This window comes from Hyperolius riggenbachi, chromosome 1 (genome assembly GCF_040937935.1).
Source record: "Hyperolius riggenbachi isolate aHypRig1 chromosome 1, aHypRig1.pri, whole genome shotgun sequence".
In the NCBI taxonomy this organism is placed as follows: domain Eukaryota; kingdom Metazoa; phylum Chordata; class Amphibia; order Anura; family Hyperoliidae; genus Hyperolius; species Hyperolius riggenbachi.
In genome coordinates this window covers 156,052,726-156,069,518 of record NC_090646.1, presented here as the reverse complement: position 1 = coordinate 156,069,518, position 16,793 = coordinate 156,052,726, and the positions used below count along the sequence as shown (strand labels likewise).

The 16,793-nt window shown below is 42.8% G+C and overlaps 1 protein-coding gene across 4 annotated transcripts in view; it reads right to left on the bottom strand.

Annotated features, from left to right (window-relative positions):
• The window catches only part of ASB5 (ankyrin repeat and SOCS box containing 5), a 77,191-nt gene that overhangs the window by 13,851 nt on the left and 46,547 nt on the right, over positions 1 to 16,793 (bottom strand). Inside the window, exons 1-4 of one of the 4 annotated variants that reach the window (XM_068278771.1) lie at positions 12,281 to 12,331; positions 11,640 to 11,724; positions 6,748 to 6,827; positions 740 to 847 (exon numbers count right to left, since the gene is read on the bottom strand). In XM_068278771.1, coding sequence (XP_068134872.1) covers positions 740 to 847; positions 6,748 to 6,827; positions 11,640 to 11,724; positions 12,281 to 12,289 — 282 coding nt within the window. In that variant the 5' untranslated portion in view covers positions 12,290 to 12,331. Of the gene's footprint in view, positions 1 to 739; positions 848 to 6,747; positions 6,828 to 11,639; positions 11,725 to 12,280; positions 12,332 to 12,578; positions 13,033 to 13,748; positions 14,013 to 16,793 lie in introns of those variants that run through there. The other 3 variants (XM_068278770.1, XM_068278772.1, XM_068278769.1) reach the window with 3 other exon arrangements.

The following is a 16,793-nucleotide window of genomic DNA, read 5'->3' as shown; positions in this document are numbered from 1 at the left end:
GCCTAAGTGTAATATAGGTGTCAGTATCCAGTGCCTTGTGCTAGACAAATGTAGAGTACCTCTTGGAGTACCTACTGAACCTGCTGGAAGCACAGTACAAGCGTATGAGGGCTGTGCTGACACATGCATGTAAAAAGGGTGGCAGGAAATTTGGGCGCAGGGTGAAGCCGAAAAACGGCTCAACCTGCTGTGGCAAATTTCCCGACGGTATTAATTACTATTCCCCCTTCAAGGTGACATACAGTGAGGATAACGCTGGTGGACGAACTGCGCTGTTTTTCTCGTACTTTGGGCTTTGTCCTTTTCCGGTGCCCAAATTACTCACAGAGTGCTGCTATAGCCGTAATTTACATTATGGCCTATGGGGGTGCCCAAATGTCCTCTGCTGCGCAACGCCCTTTTTACCTGTCTCATGTCCTGACAGTAATGCCTGTTTACCATTTTATCTGAAAGAATTAACTCAAATGTGATGATTTACATCCCGACAGAGTATCTCTTGATTGCATGGTTGCCATAGTTGTGGGATTGATTCACAAAACTCTCATGAATTATCCCTCCTTATCTGTCTTAACTGATATTTTATCCCTCGCTATAGGTCAGATTCACTAATCGCTAGTAAAATTTACATGCGCACATAGTACGGTTCAGTGTGCGAGAGCTCAAGTGATTGTGGACTTTAACAACTGCACAATTAACGTTTCTCCTGCGTTTGCATGCAGTATGGTCTGGTGTAACTTACATGTGCTCCAGCTTCCAGAAGTGTTCTTGCACACCCAACATGATCTCCCAGGCAAGCTTCATGTAGTGGGGTCACATGATCTATAGTCAAAGTGTTGACATTGTATCCCTTAAAAGTAAAAACATCTGCAATTATTTATACAGCAATTAATTATTAGCATTTGTCATACTGATCCAAACACCTGTAATCAAACAGCGACTATTTTATTAGAAAAAGCTATGAATTGTAACCATCAAGATTTGCGAGGCCTAATTTCAAAGTCATGAGTTGGATGCAATTCGTTGCAGAGACCTAAGAACATCCAAAACACTTAAGGACACCAGAGAGCCACAGAATGCCACTTGAGTGACCAATCACACTTATTAGAATTAGTGTGTCTCATGCGGCTTAGCATTTGTCTCACATCTATCGCAATTCAGTGCAATGGCATTTGGCAGTGATACTTTTTTTCATGTGCGATTTGTGTTTCACATGTAATTGTGAGTCAATGGAAATGCTAAAAAAAAACAAACACATTTGTTTTGACTTTAACCACTTCAAGATCACAGGTTTTTCCCCTTAAAAACCAAAACAACTTTCACATTTCAGCGCTCCTCCCATTCATTCAGCGATAACTTTTTTGTTACTTATCACACTGAAATGATCTATATATTGTTTTTTTCGCCACAAATTATGCTTTCTTTGGGTGGTAGTTTTTGCTCTGAATTATTTTATTTTATATGCATTGTAAAGGGAATAATAAGGAAAAAAAGAAAAAAATGATTATTTCTCATTTTTCAGCCATTATAGTTTTAAAATAAAATGTGCTTTGGTACATAAAACCCACACATCTTATTTGCCCATTTTCGCCGGTTTATTACAACGTTTAAATTGTGTCCCTGGTACAATGTATGGTGATAATATTTTAACTGGAAATGAAGGAGCATTTTTCCATTTAGGGATTTTTAATACTTTTTCACTTATTACAAGAACTTTTTTTGAAAAAATATACTCTCATGACATCCGTATTACAAAAGTCCCTAAGGTAACTATTTATGTAAAAAAAAATTAGATGTAATTTTAAACATTTTTTTTTAACAAGTGTTTTATTTCTGTAACTGTGGGGCAGGGATGGAAGGGGTTAAAAGTAATAAAAAATAATAATAATAATAATAAACTTTCTATGGAAAACAGTATATTGGCATAAATAGGTGTATTTTACTTTTTGGCCACAAGATGGTGATATTGAGACCGTGTTTCTATTAATAGAACACAGCCTAACACGGAAGTGTCGGGTCTAAGAGCTTATGCGATGTTAATAAGCTCTCCGAAGACACAGGACGGTGATCGGGATTGAGAATCAAAAGATTCTCACATCCTGATCACAGATGGAGGTGGCTGCGACGGTGGATCGGCGGGAAAACAGCGCGGGGATCGTGAACGTGATGGTAAGGCAGTAGTACGCATATCTACGCCCCTGATCCGCACGTGAAGTTGAAGGCAGGGGTCACACTTGTCTTTCAGTTTCTGCACTTTTCAGAAAACTGAAAGACAAGTGTGACCTCTACCTTACAACAGCTAATGTAATTTATAGAGAAAACTGACAAATTGCGCAAGATGTCAGTTTTTTTTCTGCGCGCAAAATCTACATTCAAGTGTGACCTAGCTCATTGATTAACATGAGTTCTCAGTTGAAAACAGTTTTTCTATGCAGAAAACGCGCACGCAAGCCGACAAGTGTGACCCCTGCCTAAAGGGGCGTGGATATGCGTACCAAGGATCCTAAAGTGGTTAATTAGATTCCGTCTCCAAAAAATTACGGTAGCTTTATTAGTGTGCACAAAAAATTGCATTATGGAAAAAAATGCAAAAAGGTGCGCAGAAAAGTGAGATCACAGAGCAAAAATGAAAAAACATAGAATCGGGAAAAAAAGCAGGAAATCACAGGCGGAATTCACAGGGATAAGTGTGAAAGCTGCCTTAGGCTGCTTAACAAAATGATACCTGTGGCTCTACTAGAGGGAGTGGAGCAATCACAGGACTGATGAACTGTTCAGCTACGTTTAAAATCAGATTGAATTCATATTGCCCTTAAAGGGGCAATATGAATTTTTTAAAAAAGCAAACAATTAAGTGTCAGTGTGTAATCAGTTCACCACCGTCTGTAATCAGATCACCTCTCTCTATAAATAGGTTCTAAACATTTCACTAAATTTATGTTTAATACAGGTTTATCATGAATCTTTCTAAAGGTGGCCACACACCATATAATTTTTTAAATATCTGTTCAATTTAAGAATTGCAATCAATTTTTCTGACTGATTGTAACATTCCAAAAATCTGACCAATGTACCACACACCTGTGTTCAATTTTTCCCCAATTATGATAAAAATGATTGGAAACTATGACAAAATTGCTAGGATGTGTATAGTAATAAATTGACAATCTAACACACACCATACAATCTTTAGAAAGGTTGAAGAAAAATCTGGCATACCAGGTCGATCAAAATCGAAGAAAATGGGAAATCCCATCGGATTTTTCAGTCGAATGAAAAAAAAAGCTTTCGATTTTTTCGGGAGATCCGATCGTCTTTATCGAATTGCCGTAAAATCGGATCATTTTATTGTATCGTGTGTGGACACCTTAAGATGAGCTCTGCAGGTTGATCGGACCATGGGATGAGATGAATAAAGAAAGACACCTTGACTTACAGCACCATAAATCATACAGCACCATAAATCATACAGCACTCCCACGGAAAACAGAAAGGGTGAGATCTGCCTGAGAAAACTGCTTATCATACTGTATATTTATATATGTGGAGGTCGGTATAAGTGTGTTTAACCTCTTGAGGACCACAGGTTTAGTGACCAGGCAATTTTTTACAATGCAGGCCACTGCAGCTTTAATTGCTCACTGCAGGGCCATACAACTGAGCACACAAATAAATCTTGTCCCCTTTTCTTGCCACCAACAGAGCTTTCTGTTGGAGGCATCTGATTTTTTTTTTAATTATTCTTTATTTGTCTTTTAATTTGTAATAAAATTTACTATTTTATTAAAATGTATCCCTCCCACCGAGATCCAATCATACTGATCACCTCTCATAGGCATCAGCCTATGAGTGGGATCAGTTTCCATTAATCTCCTGGGGTCAGCTCCGCGACAGAGCTGTCCCCCGTACAGCGCTGCACCAGATCACAGCGCTGCACATGTAAATAAAGGTTTTTTTTCTTTCAAACAGCCTGCTAGCCACAATTGCGGGCTAGCAGGCTGACTGCTGCGGCCGCCCCTCTCCTCCTGCAGGGAACAGCCACTGAGTGTGTGCTCATTCCCTGCAAATCTTGTGCATCGCGAGGTGACGCAATCCTGGGTTAGGCGGTCCCAGGAGAGCCACTCTGCGGCTGCAATTCTGGGTGAAGTGGTCGCAGAGTGGTTAAACTAAAGGCCTGTTTCCACTTGGGATGCTTGTGCCCGATTTCACGCACACAAATACAGGTCCCGAATCTCACCCTACTGAAATCAGCAGCCTGCTTCTTTTTTTGTGTACATGTAAAAATTCTGAAGTACTGCTCAAGGTGTCAGAATCCCAATAGTGTTCATGGCTCAGCTACTAGGATTCAGATGCGTAATAACAGTGCACAAGTGTTGGCGCTCGTCTCAGAGAGGGAAGGACATCACTAGTGGAAATGGGCCTTTACAATAAATTATTTAGCCATTACAGTGGCAAAACAGTCTGCTTTGAGTGATCCCAGTAGTATATTATAAGGAAAGTAAAGAGGTATTCAACAGTTAATTACTTTATTTACTCCTAATGCAAACAAAAAAAACTTTCACCCCAAATTACATCTTAAGGTGGCCATACACTGGTCGATTTGCCATCAGATTCGACCAACAGGTAGATCCCTCTCTGATCGAATGTGATCAGAGAGGGATCGTATGGCCACCTTTACTGCAAACAGATTGTGAATCGATTTCAGCCTGAAACCGATCACAATCTGTGGAGCTGCCGCTGCTGAGCCCCCCTCCCCCCCCCCGCATACATTACCTGTTCTGGCCGGCGCGAGTCCCCGCTGTCTTCTTCCCTGCTCCGGCTACTGAACTTCCTGTCCAGGAGAAGTTTAAACAGTAGTGGGTGCTCTACTGTTTAAACTTCCTGCTGGGACAGGAAGTTCTGTGTAGCTGCAGGAACGGTCTGGAGCCCGAAGCGGAGAAGAAGACCAGGGGACTCGCGCCGGCCGGAACAGGTAATGTATACCCGCTGTATTGCGTCGGTCGTCGGGCATTCGAACGCCGCTAACGACGCACTCCCGACCCGCCGGCGACCGAGGAAAATTTTCCGCACGGATGGGTCGACGAGAATCGACGGGAACGATCGATTTCAGACGGAAATCGATCATTCTGTCAGCGGTGTGCGCGCCGATTTCACAGCCGTTTCGATCACTGTGATCGAAACGGCTGTATATCGGCGGGAAAATCGTTAGGTGTATGGGCCCCTTTAGATGCATGCCAGTTCAACATTGAGTGTGATTCCCCTACGAGTCCCTCTGCAAGTGGGACTCCATAAAACTGAGTATGTAGTGAAGCATCCTGGAGGGGAACTGGTACACCCATCTCTCCTCATTCCAGTCTCTGTAGTTCTGCTGCTACCCACCCACATGTCATTTGGGTTCAGTCCACTGCTACAGTAATCTAGCTCCATTTTGGGACCTGCTCTCCCCACCATCATCCCACTTAAATGTGGAAATAATATCTGCAATAAGGTTTAATCATGACATGGCAGTGTTAGAATTTAGAACACCAGTCATACATAACCTGCATATTCTAAAAGGCCGCAAGCAGAGAGGGGTGTGTAAGACATTAAAGAGAATCTGTATTGTTAAAATCGCACAAAAGTAAACATACCAGTGCGTTAGGGGACATCTCCTATTCCCCTCTGTCACAATTTTGCCGCTCCCCACTGCATTAAAAGTAGTCAAAAACAGTTTTAAAAAGTTTGTTTATAAACAAACAAAATGCCCACCAAAACAGGAAGTAGGTTGATGTACAGTATGTCCACACATAGAAAATACATCCATACACAAGCAGGCTGTATACAGCCTTCCTTTTAAATCTGAAGAGATCATTTGTGTGTTTACCTTCTTCCCCCTGCAGCTCTCATCCACTGAATACTAGTGACAGGCTAATTGTTTCTTCCTGCAGACAGCTCTGCTTTGTCTGTAATTCCTCAGTATGTGTCAGCCAGCTCCTTTCACAGCCTAACAGAGGAGGATTTTTATCCAGCTCTCTTCTCTCACTGATATCAGAGAGCAGAAACGCTGCTGGCTTATGTAAATAACACACACACTGGAGTGTGCATAGAGGGGCCTGGAGTGGGGAATTGCATAACAGATCAGCACAGAAGAGTTGGCAGCCTTCCAGACACAGGGCGACCAGTCCGACAGGGGAAAGATACATTGATTTATTACAGAGATGGTGATAGTAGAAAGTGCTGCAGTAAGCCAGAGCACATTAGAATAGGTTTAGGAACTTGTAGGATGGTAGAAAAAAGGATTACATTTTTGTTACAGAGTCTCTTTTAGGTTGGATGCGAAGACAAAAGGCTGGCCAATGTCAGATCTGAGGAAACACAATGGCTGAAACCAGGTAAGGTAGCTAAGTCAATTAACCTGTAGCATTACCCGTGTGTGCATTGTGCTCTACAGGGACACATGTGGGTGTAAGACCAATAGGTGGCAGACAGACCACACTGACAGCAGGTCCAGCCAGGGAAGAGCGACAGCTGAACCAGTGTGGGTATGGGACTGGTAGAGAGTATGGTCCCCTCTACGTTTTCTACAGTTGTCTAAGGGCAGGTTCACATGAAAATAGGGGAAATTAGAAAACTACAGTAAATTCTCCCCATGATGACCCACCAAAGCAGCTTGGAGGAGATCTCATTGAAATATAAAGTGGACAGCCTGGGGCGTTATGAAAGTTCAGCATTGTGGATATATACCCTGTATTATAATTCAGTTATATTTACTTGTGAGAGCAAAGTTTTCAGAGCAAGGAGACGCCCCTGGCTTGCTGCCTCATGCAGTGGTGATCGATCTGCCCAGGATCCTATAAAAGACAAAACAGCAAAAATCATGAGCAGTTAGTTGCTACATTGACATTCGTGAAAATGTATCCCCTCCCGCCCAGTTATTATTAGCCTATGACATCATAAAGCCTATTTATGTACCCCTGGTAATATTCCTGAAATATTCAAGGGGTATTTCTGCTTGTTAACTTCATATCAATAACATGTTTTTAAAACATACAGTAGGTAATTCTTTTAAAACCATTCATGCACTATTTGGGGGTTTCTTTCAACAAAACGAAAAGCAGCCCTGTGATTTCTATAAGGGGACTCAGCCTGGGAAAAGCTCTCAAATTCTGCCTCACAGCAGCACTGAGGGAGAATGATGTCATCTGAAGCCGTAACCCTTGCGTGACAGAAATGAGACACGTGTGCCATAAGTCACCACGACAGTACCAGTAGTTAGTGAACAACGACCATTATAAAAATAAAATAAAAAGTGCATGCTTTAATAGGGTTCTAAAATACAATCAAAAATAAAGTGCTAGATGAAACTAGTTTGACTTGAATGAACTGAGAAATATTAATGAGACATATTAGTTACCAGGGTAAATTCACAAAAGAATGGCAAGCTTTGTGCGTTCAGACAGGGCACATTACACAGGATTTACACACTTTATGTAGTGAGTTCCTGTAAATTGCATAACCCGCTTTATACATGCATCACATTGCCAGTTATTCAAACAACGTAAAGCTGGCCATACACTGGCCCGATTTGCCACCGTTTCGACAGCAGATTCGATCACTGGGATCGAATCTGCTGCCAATCGTTCGCGCTACACGCCGAATTTCGATCCATTTCATCCGATCCCGTCGATCGCTCTGTGCGGAAAATTACCGTCGATCGCCCGCGGGTAGGGAGCGCATCGCTACCGGCGTTCGAGTGCCCGACGACCGACGCAATAGAGCGGCAATACATTACCTGCTCCGCCGGCGCGACTGCCCCGGTCACCGCTGCTCCGTCTCCGCTTTGGTCTCCGGCATGCTTCAGTTCCTCCTGCCCGGCAGGAAGTTAAAACAGTAGAGGGCGCTCTACTGTTTAAACTTCCTGACGGGCAGGAAGAAGTAAAGCATGCCGGACCTGGGACCAGAGCGGAGACGGAGCAGCCGTGACCGGGGGCAGTCATGAGCAGGTAATGTATGCGGGAGCAGGTAATGTATGCGGGGGGGTAATGTATGCGGGAGCAGGTAATGTATGCGGGGGGTGGGAGCGGGCGGCAGCAGCAGCACCACTACAACAGATTGTGATCGGTTTCAGGCTGAAATCGGTTCACACTCTGTTTGCAGTAAAGGTAGCCATACGATCCCTCTCTGATCAGATTCGATCAGAGAGGGATCTATCTGTTGGTCGAATCTGATGGCAAATCGACCAGTGTATGACTACCTTTACTGTTCTTTGGATAATTTGCATAGCTCATTGTGTAAATCCAGCGCTATCTGCACACCTTAAATTTACCAGTCTTTTCTGAAGTTACCTCTTTGTATGCCAGTGTTGGATTAAATGAAAGGTACACACAGGTTTTTCTGTACACACAGGAAATGCTCCCTAAAGGGACACAGATAACTGTCACACCCAACTCCACCCTTCTCCACTTTTTTTTTTTTCATTTGTGTCATGTAAGTTCTTACATCACACAATTTTTGTTAAAATGACAAGAGCCAGCAGTGAATGGCTGTCTGTGCTTGCAAATCTTTCCTTTACAAAACAAACAGAGGTTCAAGCAGACCTGAACTAGGAACTTCCTCTCGGCTCTAAAAGATATGCAACAGCATAATAACCTTTAAAGAAAAACATTTCTTTGTTACAGCCAATACAAATCCTGCAATACATCTGCAGTGTGTCTACTTCCTGCTTTCATGGAAGAATATATATATATATATATATATATATATATATATAGTACATATTGTTAACATCCTGTGTGCAAATTATGTCATCTGTCAAGGCAGAGGAGATTCCTGAGCTGACACAACTGAGAGATCAAATTATGCTGGTGATTAGTCACAAATAAGGGGGGATTGGACAGGCTAAACTCTCTAAATACATACAGGGTGCATTTCTCTATGTTTTCCTTCTGTCCTGTGCAAGAGTTCAGGGCCACTTTCAGTACTATTCAAAAACCCTCTGATCTGGGTTGTTTCTGATCATTTTGGTGGACAGGGCATCTTTTGCTCTCATTATGTGAATAGGAAGACCGTAGCGCAGGTATGGCCCTCCAGCTGTTAAGGAACTACAAATCCCACAATGCATTTCCCTTTATGAGTCATGACTGTGGCTGTCAGACTCCTGCAATGCATTGTGGGGCTTGTAGTTCCTTAACAGCTGGAGGGCCAAGTTTGCCCATGCCTGCCATAGCGTATATTGATTAGGTTTGCTGGCTTAGATAGCAAATTAATGTGTTATGTTTCTCAGAATAATGTTATTTCTTCCAATACAGTAACTCTATAAAGGATTACAAATTATTACCAGGACAGATACACCTTACTAGTCCAAACTCACCTTTCCTATAGCTGTTATAAGGGATATGTAGTCAGTTATATTGTTTATGCACAGCCCGGGTATTTATATGTTGGAGAATATTTGTTGTTGAAACCCTGAACAGTGGCAACAATCAACACAGAACAAAGCTAAAATAATTATAGCCTAATAAGCACATTTACAGTATCTCCCATCTTCCTATTCAGGGGCTTCATATAGGTGTTAAAATTACTATCCATACTTTTCTTAATGGAAGTTGGGTATAAGAATTCCATAAAACACTGTGGGGTTGATTCGTCCGTGCCCGTCGTGTAAAGTTGCATGTTCCTGTGGGTAGGAAGATGGATCAGGGAACGCTTGTTCATTGGGTGACATCCCTGTGAGGTTCCCTGGTCCATCTTCCGGCGTCTTCAGGTGCACATTGTGCATGAACAGTTCTGGCTTACTCTGCAGGCGCAGTCAGGCCGCGCTCATGCTTGAAGAAGAGTGCAGCCCTGATCAGACCACTGACAAGCCTTTGATGGTAATATGTGAGGGTCCCCGCTCAGTGACAGAGGACCAGAGTACAGCAAGGGAAGCCTCATTAGGATCCAGGGGCTTTCCTCTTCTTGGGTGAGTATGTGATTTTGTTCCCAAGTTTCGGCTCGGGTACACTTTAAAGGAAATATTAAGTTAAAAAAGCAGTTTAATTTATCTGGGGCTTCTTGCCACACACTGGGGTCATCCAGTGCCTGTGCCGTCCTTCGACGACCCTCCAACCAGCAGCGGCAACCCGCGCAAAGCTGGCCGTCCACATTACGTCCCTATGCACGGCAAAATTTTGCACATACGCAGTATGGGAAAATCGCTGCTGCACATGGGCAGAATGCTCCCGGCAACGGGTGCGGGATCAGGCTGTGCGCAGGTCGAGGCCACGCATGCACAGTAGCCTCCAACTGGCCAGGTTTGCGGGGGTTGCCACTGCTGGCTGGAGGGACGCGGAAGGACAGCGGGCACAGAATGCTCCAGGGAGCTGCAAGAAGCCCCAGGTATGTTAATCAGGGATGGGCTTTCGAGTCCAAAAGGACTCAAATTCGGAATTCAAATGAAGTATAATTACTTCAGCTGTGACCAAAGGCAGCGGGGAGTCAACTTACCCAGAAGTCTTCGGGGTACGTCTGCGTTCCATAACACGTCATAGGCGTAATGAAAACGGCTTTAATTATGTCTATGATGCGTAATGGAACGCAGACATCCCTGAATACTTCTGGGTAAGTTAACTCCCCACTGCCTTTAATCACAGCTGAAGTACAGTAATTATACTTCATTTGAATTTCGAATTTGAGTCCTTCTGGACTTGAAGGCCCATCCCTGATGTTAATCTGCTTTCTTACACTATCCAGCAGTGGCTGGAAAGTGTAATGGTTATGGGCTCTGCCTCTGACACAGGAGACCTGGGTTCAAATCTCGGCTCTGCCTGTTCAGTAAGCCAGCACCTATTCAGTAAGGAGTTTCTTGGGCAAGTCTCCTTAACACTGCTACTGCCTACTGAGTGCGCTCTAGTGGCTGCCTTGCAAGCGCTTTGAGTCCGACAGGAGAAAGGCGCTATACAAATACTGCCATTATTATTATTGGGGGGGCTTAAATAACCCTTTAAGTCACTGAACCTACATGCGATGGTAATGGTTCTTCTCAGGCCTGCTTAGTAGATGAATGAAAACTATGCTAATGACAAAGGCTCAGATACAAATAACTTCACTTTTAGCCAGATGCGTATCTAGAGGGGTGCAGGCATGGCTCGTGCCATGGGCGCCACAGCACCAAGGGCACCATGCCTGCCCCCATACCTCCCCATCACACAGAACTCATACCAGATTAAATCTGTTATCAGGGGAACATGGCTACTTAACTTATGTATGTAGGGGGCACTTTGCTTAGTGTTAGAAAAGAGGACAGAGAGGGAATAAGAAGAGATAGTTCCAAAGAAGTAACTTCAGCAATATCCAGAGCCAAAAACACAGTCAGCCATAACACATGTACACAAGAGAGGATGCTGTTTTCAGATTCAAAGGGGGCTCTGTTGGAAGGGGGGGGGGGGCAATTTTGCAATTTTAGTGTTTGCCACAGGCTCTATATTACCCAGATACGCCCCTGCTTTTAGCCTAGACTTTGAAGCTTTTTCTATATTTTATATTAACAGTACTTTATTCAAACACATTGCTCAAAACATACAGCAAATAAGACTATTTAGTTGGTTATTTAGTGGGTATTATTAATATTGGTAACTCTTATCATAAGGTCAGGGCAATTAAAAAAAATTTCAATTTTGACAAACCTGAATCAATATCCAGGATAACACCTGCAGCATTCCAAACATTTTCATTACCGGTATATTCATCAAGAAGATCAGTTATAGATGTCTGAAGATGGAGGTCACAAAATACAGTTCAGTAAAGCTGCTGCCGATACCCTAGCAGGTTTTGCTCATCAGAGACCAGTACGTAGACAATAATAAAATCTTGAGGTTGCCAACAGAATACATACACATAGAAATATCTAAACACATCCAAATGTTTTATCCAACTTCAATCTCCCTAACAATGCCGTGATTATGGTACCTGATGCATACCTCAACTTTAAATTTGAAATAAATTGTGAATCAAGCAGCAAAATTGGCAATATATGCAGACTGCAGAGCTGAGTAAGCAGCATATCCCCCTCAAACATCATATTTAAGCAGCGCCTTCCCCAAAACAACATAATTGCACAACATATCCAAAAAAAGTACGTAAACCTGAAGCTTGGTAAACAAATACAGTACTGTTGACGGTCAATAAATTCACTCCAATCTCATATGTTTTAAATAATATTGCTATTCCTATCATATATCACAATCTAACGTATATACAGTGCTTGCTGTCTGGATAAATAATTACCACGCTTTAAAACAAGCTGATAAATGTATTCTATACTTACATACAACATTACTGGTTAGAAATAAGAGATTACAATACAAAAAAATGTAATCTGTAGCATGCTATAAAACAATCCAAACCAATGAAAATTGAAACTATCAGAAGGAGAGGAAATATAGCTGTCAGGTCACACAATAATGACTTCAATAATGGCTTGTAGCTCCTGTGATTCTGCTTGGCTGGGAGCTATATTTAGTGGGACAACATGATCCAAGTTCTCCGAAGTATACAAGTGTACAGCCCTGCTTTGTAAACATGGTAGTCCAAGGGCAAAACAAGTAAATGCAGGTATACATTACCTAGATCTCCGTCTCCCCAAGGTACTTCCAGGTATTCACCGTGTACCAAAAAAGCACTCATGCTTGTGCTATATTAGGACCTTATAAAATGCTAGATCAGTGTTTGTGTGCCTAGTATGGAAGCTGGGATTGAAGAGCTGTAACTGAAGCCTCTCACTAGTTAACACTTGTCGGTGCCTGTCTGTGCAGAAAGCTCCATCAGACATTGCTGCATGTGAAGTGCTGAAAATGCTTTGCGGTATAATGTAAACATTTGCTTGTGAAAGGACGGAATGAGAATGTCATAGGTATGCTGAACTGCATGGTTATCTTATAGAAGTCACAATGCAGTAACAAGATCCAGTTATATAACAAACTAATCTCAGCACAGCACACACTGTCTTTAGTTATGGTGAGAAATGACTGTGCTACAGTCACCCTGTTTGTCAACAATAATGGCTTCTCTCCTCCAGCATTACTGCATTATTAGTGAAACGTCACTGCCTGTTTTGACTCTATCAGTCTACAGCCTGCGTCACTACCCCCCGCTGCCAAGAAACTCTATATCCTTGCATGGGTGATGCCAGGACAGTGAAATATACCAGGCAAGGGCATTTACACAGTTACTGCCAATGCCTGCGCAGTGGAAACTACGGGGGGGGGGGGGGGATTTGGGCAAAGCAACAAAACATTAAGTAATGGGGTTAGTATCATGCAGTCTGGCCTCTGTGTAGTTTAACTGGCAAATACATCAGTATAGTGTGACTTCTTACAGATTATGTGTGTTTGTGTCTATTTATCTATACTGTCAGGAGCTGTTTTTCCATTAATAAACTTAACATAAATAATACAACTTTTACTGACTTTCAGAATATAAATCTTTTAAATATAAAATTCCTTTTAAGTTGTACATTTAAACTAATAACACTATAATAACGCACCAATAATATGTGAGCTGTTAATTTAATAAAATGTGCACTCCAGGCTTCGAATGTAATTATCAGTAAGCAAATTAGGAATGAAAGTACAATTATGAGATTGCTTGGAAAATAAAATCTAGTCTTCATGTTGCAAGTCTGTTCTTCATATTGGAAACATGTAGGGAATACAGCACCTGAGTGCACTCTGTTCACTCTGAAACTTAAATACTGTCTATATGAAAGGCCTGCAGGACAATGCTGGGATACTGACCTTGGTTAGTGAGGATGCCCCAGCTGGCAATTCTCTTCACAGGATACTTTTCTGAGCTATCTACATTCCTTTTCCTTTTGCGACTACACTGTACTGCAGGTTCTGTGGACATTCTCTCCCCTGCTGCATATGGCTCCCTCCTCTTCTGTGGATTATTAACAGCACTCTTAGGATTCAGTCTGCATGTTCCACCAAGAGAATGTTTGTGCTCTATTCAGAATGGCAGCAGCACACTGGATCTTTTCAGTAATCGGGCTGGGGCTGGTGGGTGCTCAAAGGGGGAAGGGATGGACTGCACTAGTGTTTGCTATTTTTAAAACAGGGAGAAGAAGAATCAGCTTAGCTGCAGCAGGATCCAGCAGTTTGGCAGTGAAAAGCAGTGTAGCAACTGCAGCAAGGGCACACACATACACGCCATGGTTTTACAATCCTCTCAGCATGCGCTGTTATGCATCATTCTACAGCATGTCATCAGGATTGTGTGATTTCTGCTGTGTGGGTCCCGTGAGTGCAGAAATCACAGTTCTGCTCAGCAAGAGTGAAAGTTGCATCAGAGCTGCGTATTTAATATGCAGGTTTGTTTGTTGTTTCTGTGCTGTACCATTGCCAGGAAATCTGTTGCTATTTGTGTGGAGGCTTCAATGCACTTCCCTTACTTTCCTCCCTTTACATCACTGAGTAACCAAGCAGCTCAGGGTGACCCAAACTACTAGGATAGGCATGATTAAAGGACACCCGAAACGAAAATAAACTAATGAAACAAATAATTGTATATATCTTCCTTCTCCTAAAAATGACTTTTTAAGATATTTTACAGTTTCATTTATGTTTAAGTCTACTTTTTAAGTTTTAAATGTTTTATTGTTTTTGCCCAATGGCACATTCATTAAAGTATGCCACAGCTAAAATCTATGAACTATTGACCCTTTTTATCTCTTTACTGCTCTCAGAAGCCATGTTCTGCTAGGAAAGTGTTTTATAGTTGGAATTTCTTATCAGTGAGGGTCACACTGTAGTCACTTCCTGCCTGAGTCAGGACTGAGTCAGCCACTTACATACCTGATATTTAACTCTTTCAGGCAGAGAAAGAAAAAAAAGGAACACAGCATAGTTATTAGTGTGTATAGTGCCATACACACTAATAACTATGCTGTGTTCCTTTTTTTTCTTTCTCTGCCTGTGCCGTACATACCCATGTCTATCTCATGTCACACGTCACTTCGGGTATCCTTTAACTTCTTGGCTGGAAATTCGCGGAGCACACAATACAGATCAAAACAATCTGGTTTAGAAGTACCCTGGGGGTACTTACCTCGGAAGAGGTGCCAGCCTGATCCTGTCCTGGGACCCCCAGATAAAAAAAAACAGAAACAATCTCCTTTGCCGCAGGTGCAGTAGCCGCGTCTCACTTGGGTTCCGGTAAATAAAAGCCGATCCTGATCGGGTCCGCTCTGCTGCACAGGTGCGAGGGAGTCCCAGCGCTGGATCCCCTCTACTGCATGGGTGAAGCTTTTTTAGGGTCTAGAGGTGTCCCTGTCCCAAGGTAAGTACCCCTAGGGAAACTTCTTTTTCACTACAGGTTCACGTAAAGGCAAATCTAGGTAGATGGAAGCCTCTGGATGATCCAGGGCCTTCTCCAGTCCTCCTACAGATCACCACTGTTTGCCAGGACCTTATTCTTCTACATAGCCGCACCCCTGTACCAGCATGGCCGCACTGCTCAGTTGCAAAGATGTCCTGCGCCTGTGCAGTAACCCAGAGCTGCTAGTGCACGGTGTAAAAAGCGGTGGATGAGCAGCTTGATGCTACTGTGCAGGCCTTCTTTGCGCTTGCAAAGTGCGACCACACTCACACATGGACGACAGCAAGGACATACTCAGCAAGGCATTCATATAAGATACTCGCACAAAGGAAGGACGTGTGTATTTCAGCTGCAAATTCTTGCTGGTGGTTCTTTATCACTATTAATGTAATTATTACCCTATAGGTGATGGTGATTAAGGGAAATGATCTGTTGAAGAATATAGCAAATTTGTCTCACACTCACTGTTGGTTTAGCCACTACTGTTGTAGCAGGGGTGCTCAAGCTAAAAGGAGGGTGACCCCTCCCCAGTCATACATAATCAAATATGGAGTTGGCACTTTCTTATATGTGATTTATTGATTATAGAAACAATCCAAAAGCCAAAGTTTTGGAACTATACAGGGTCCCTTTATCAAGGCAAAGCCTGCACAAAGGCAAGAATCTTTCCGCCACTTTAAGCAACAGAAAAATAGGTTAGCGTGTTGGTTGAAGTCACCTCTATGTACTCAGTCCTGTGATGTGCAGTGTACAAGCGGCTGCATCTTAGTTAGAGAGCTCCATCGCTGCCTCCTCCTCATGTTTTAAACTTTTTAGATACTTTTATCCTTTTGGTGTTTGAGAAACACCAAAGACAATGAATGACTTATCTCTGCTTTAATTGTGGGAGATCTGGTTATTTCTTGAACAGCTGCCCAGTGCGAACTATCATAGAAGCTCAAGAGGAACCGTATAGATTAAGCATATCAAATTATTTAGGGTACCAATTTTTACATTAATTATCCTGGTTTCAGCATCAGAAATGCTTCTTATATCTAAATATACGGACTTGCTGTTCATTATCAACCTCCGCAAAGAGCTGCCCCGCTTCGATCAGCACATCATCTGTCCCACCAGGAGTGCCAACACCCTCGACCACTGCTACACGGCCCTGAAGGATGCATACAAAGCGACACTGTGGGCAGCCCTAGGCTCATCTGACCACTGCATCATCCGCCTGGTACCTACTTATAAAAGGCGCCTGGAAACCTCAAAACCTGTCACTAAGTCCTCCAAAGTGTGGTCAAGTGAGGCTAAACTTCAACTTCAGGCCTGCCTTGACTGCACAGACTGGAAGGCTCTGGAATCGCCTAACCTGGACGAGTGGGCAGACAACGTATCCTAGTACATTAGCTTCTGCGGGGACTCTTGTATCCCAACAAAAACCTTCAAACTGTATCCAAACGATAAACCGTGGTTCTCAA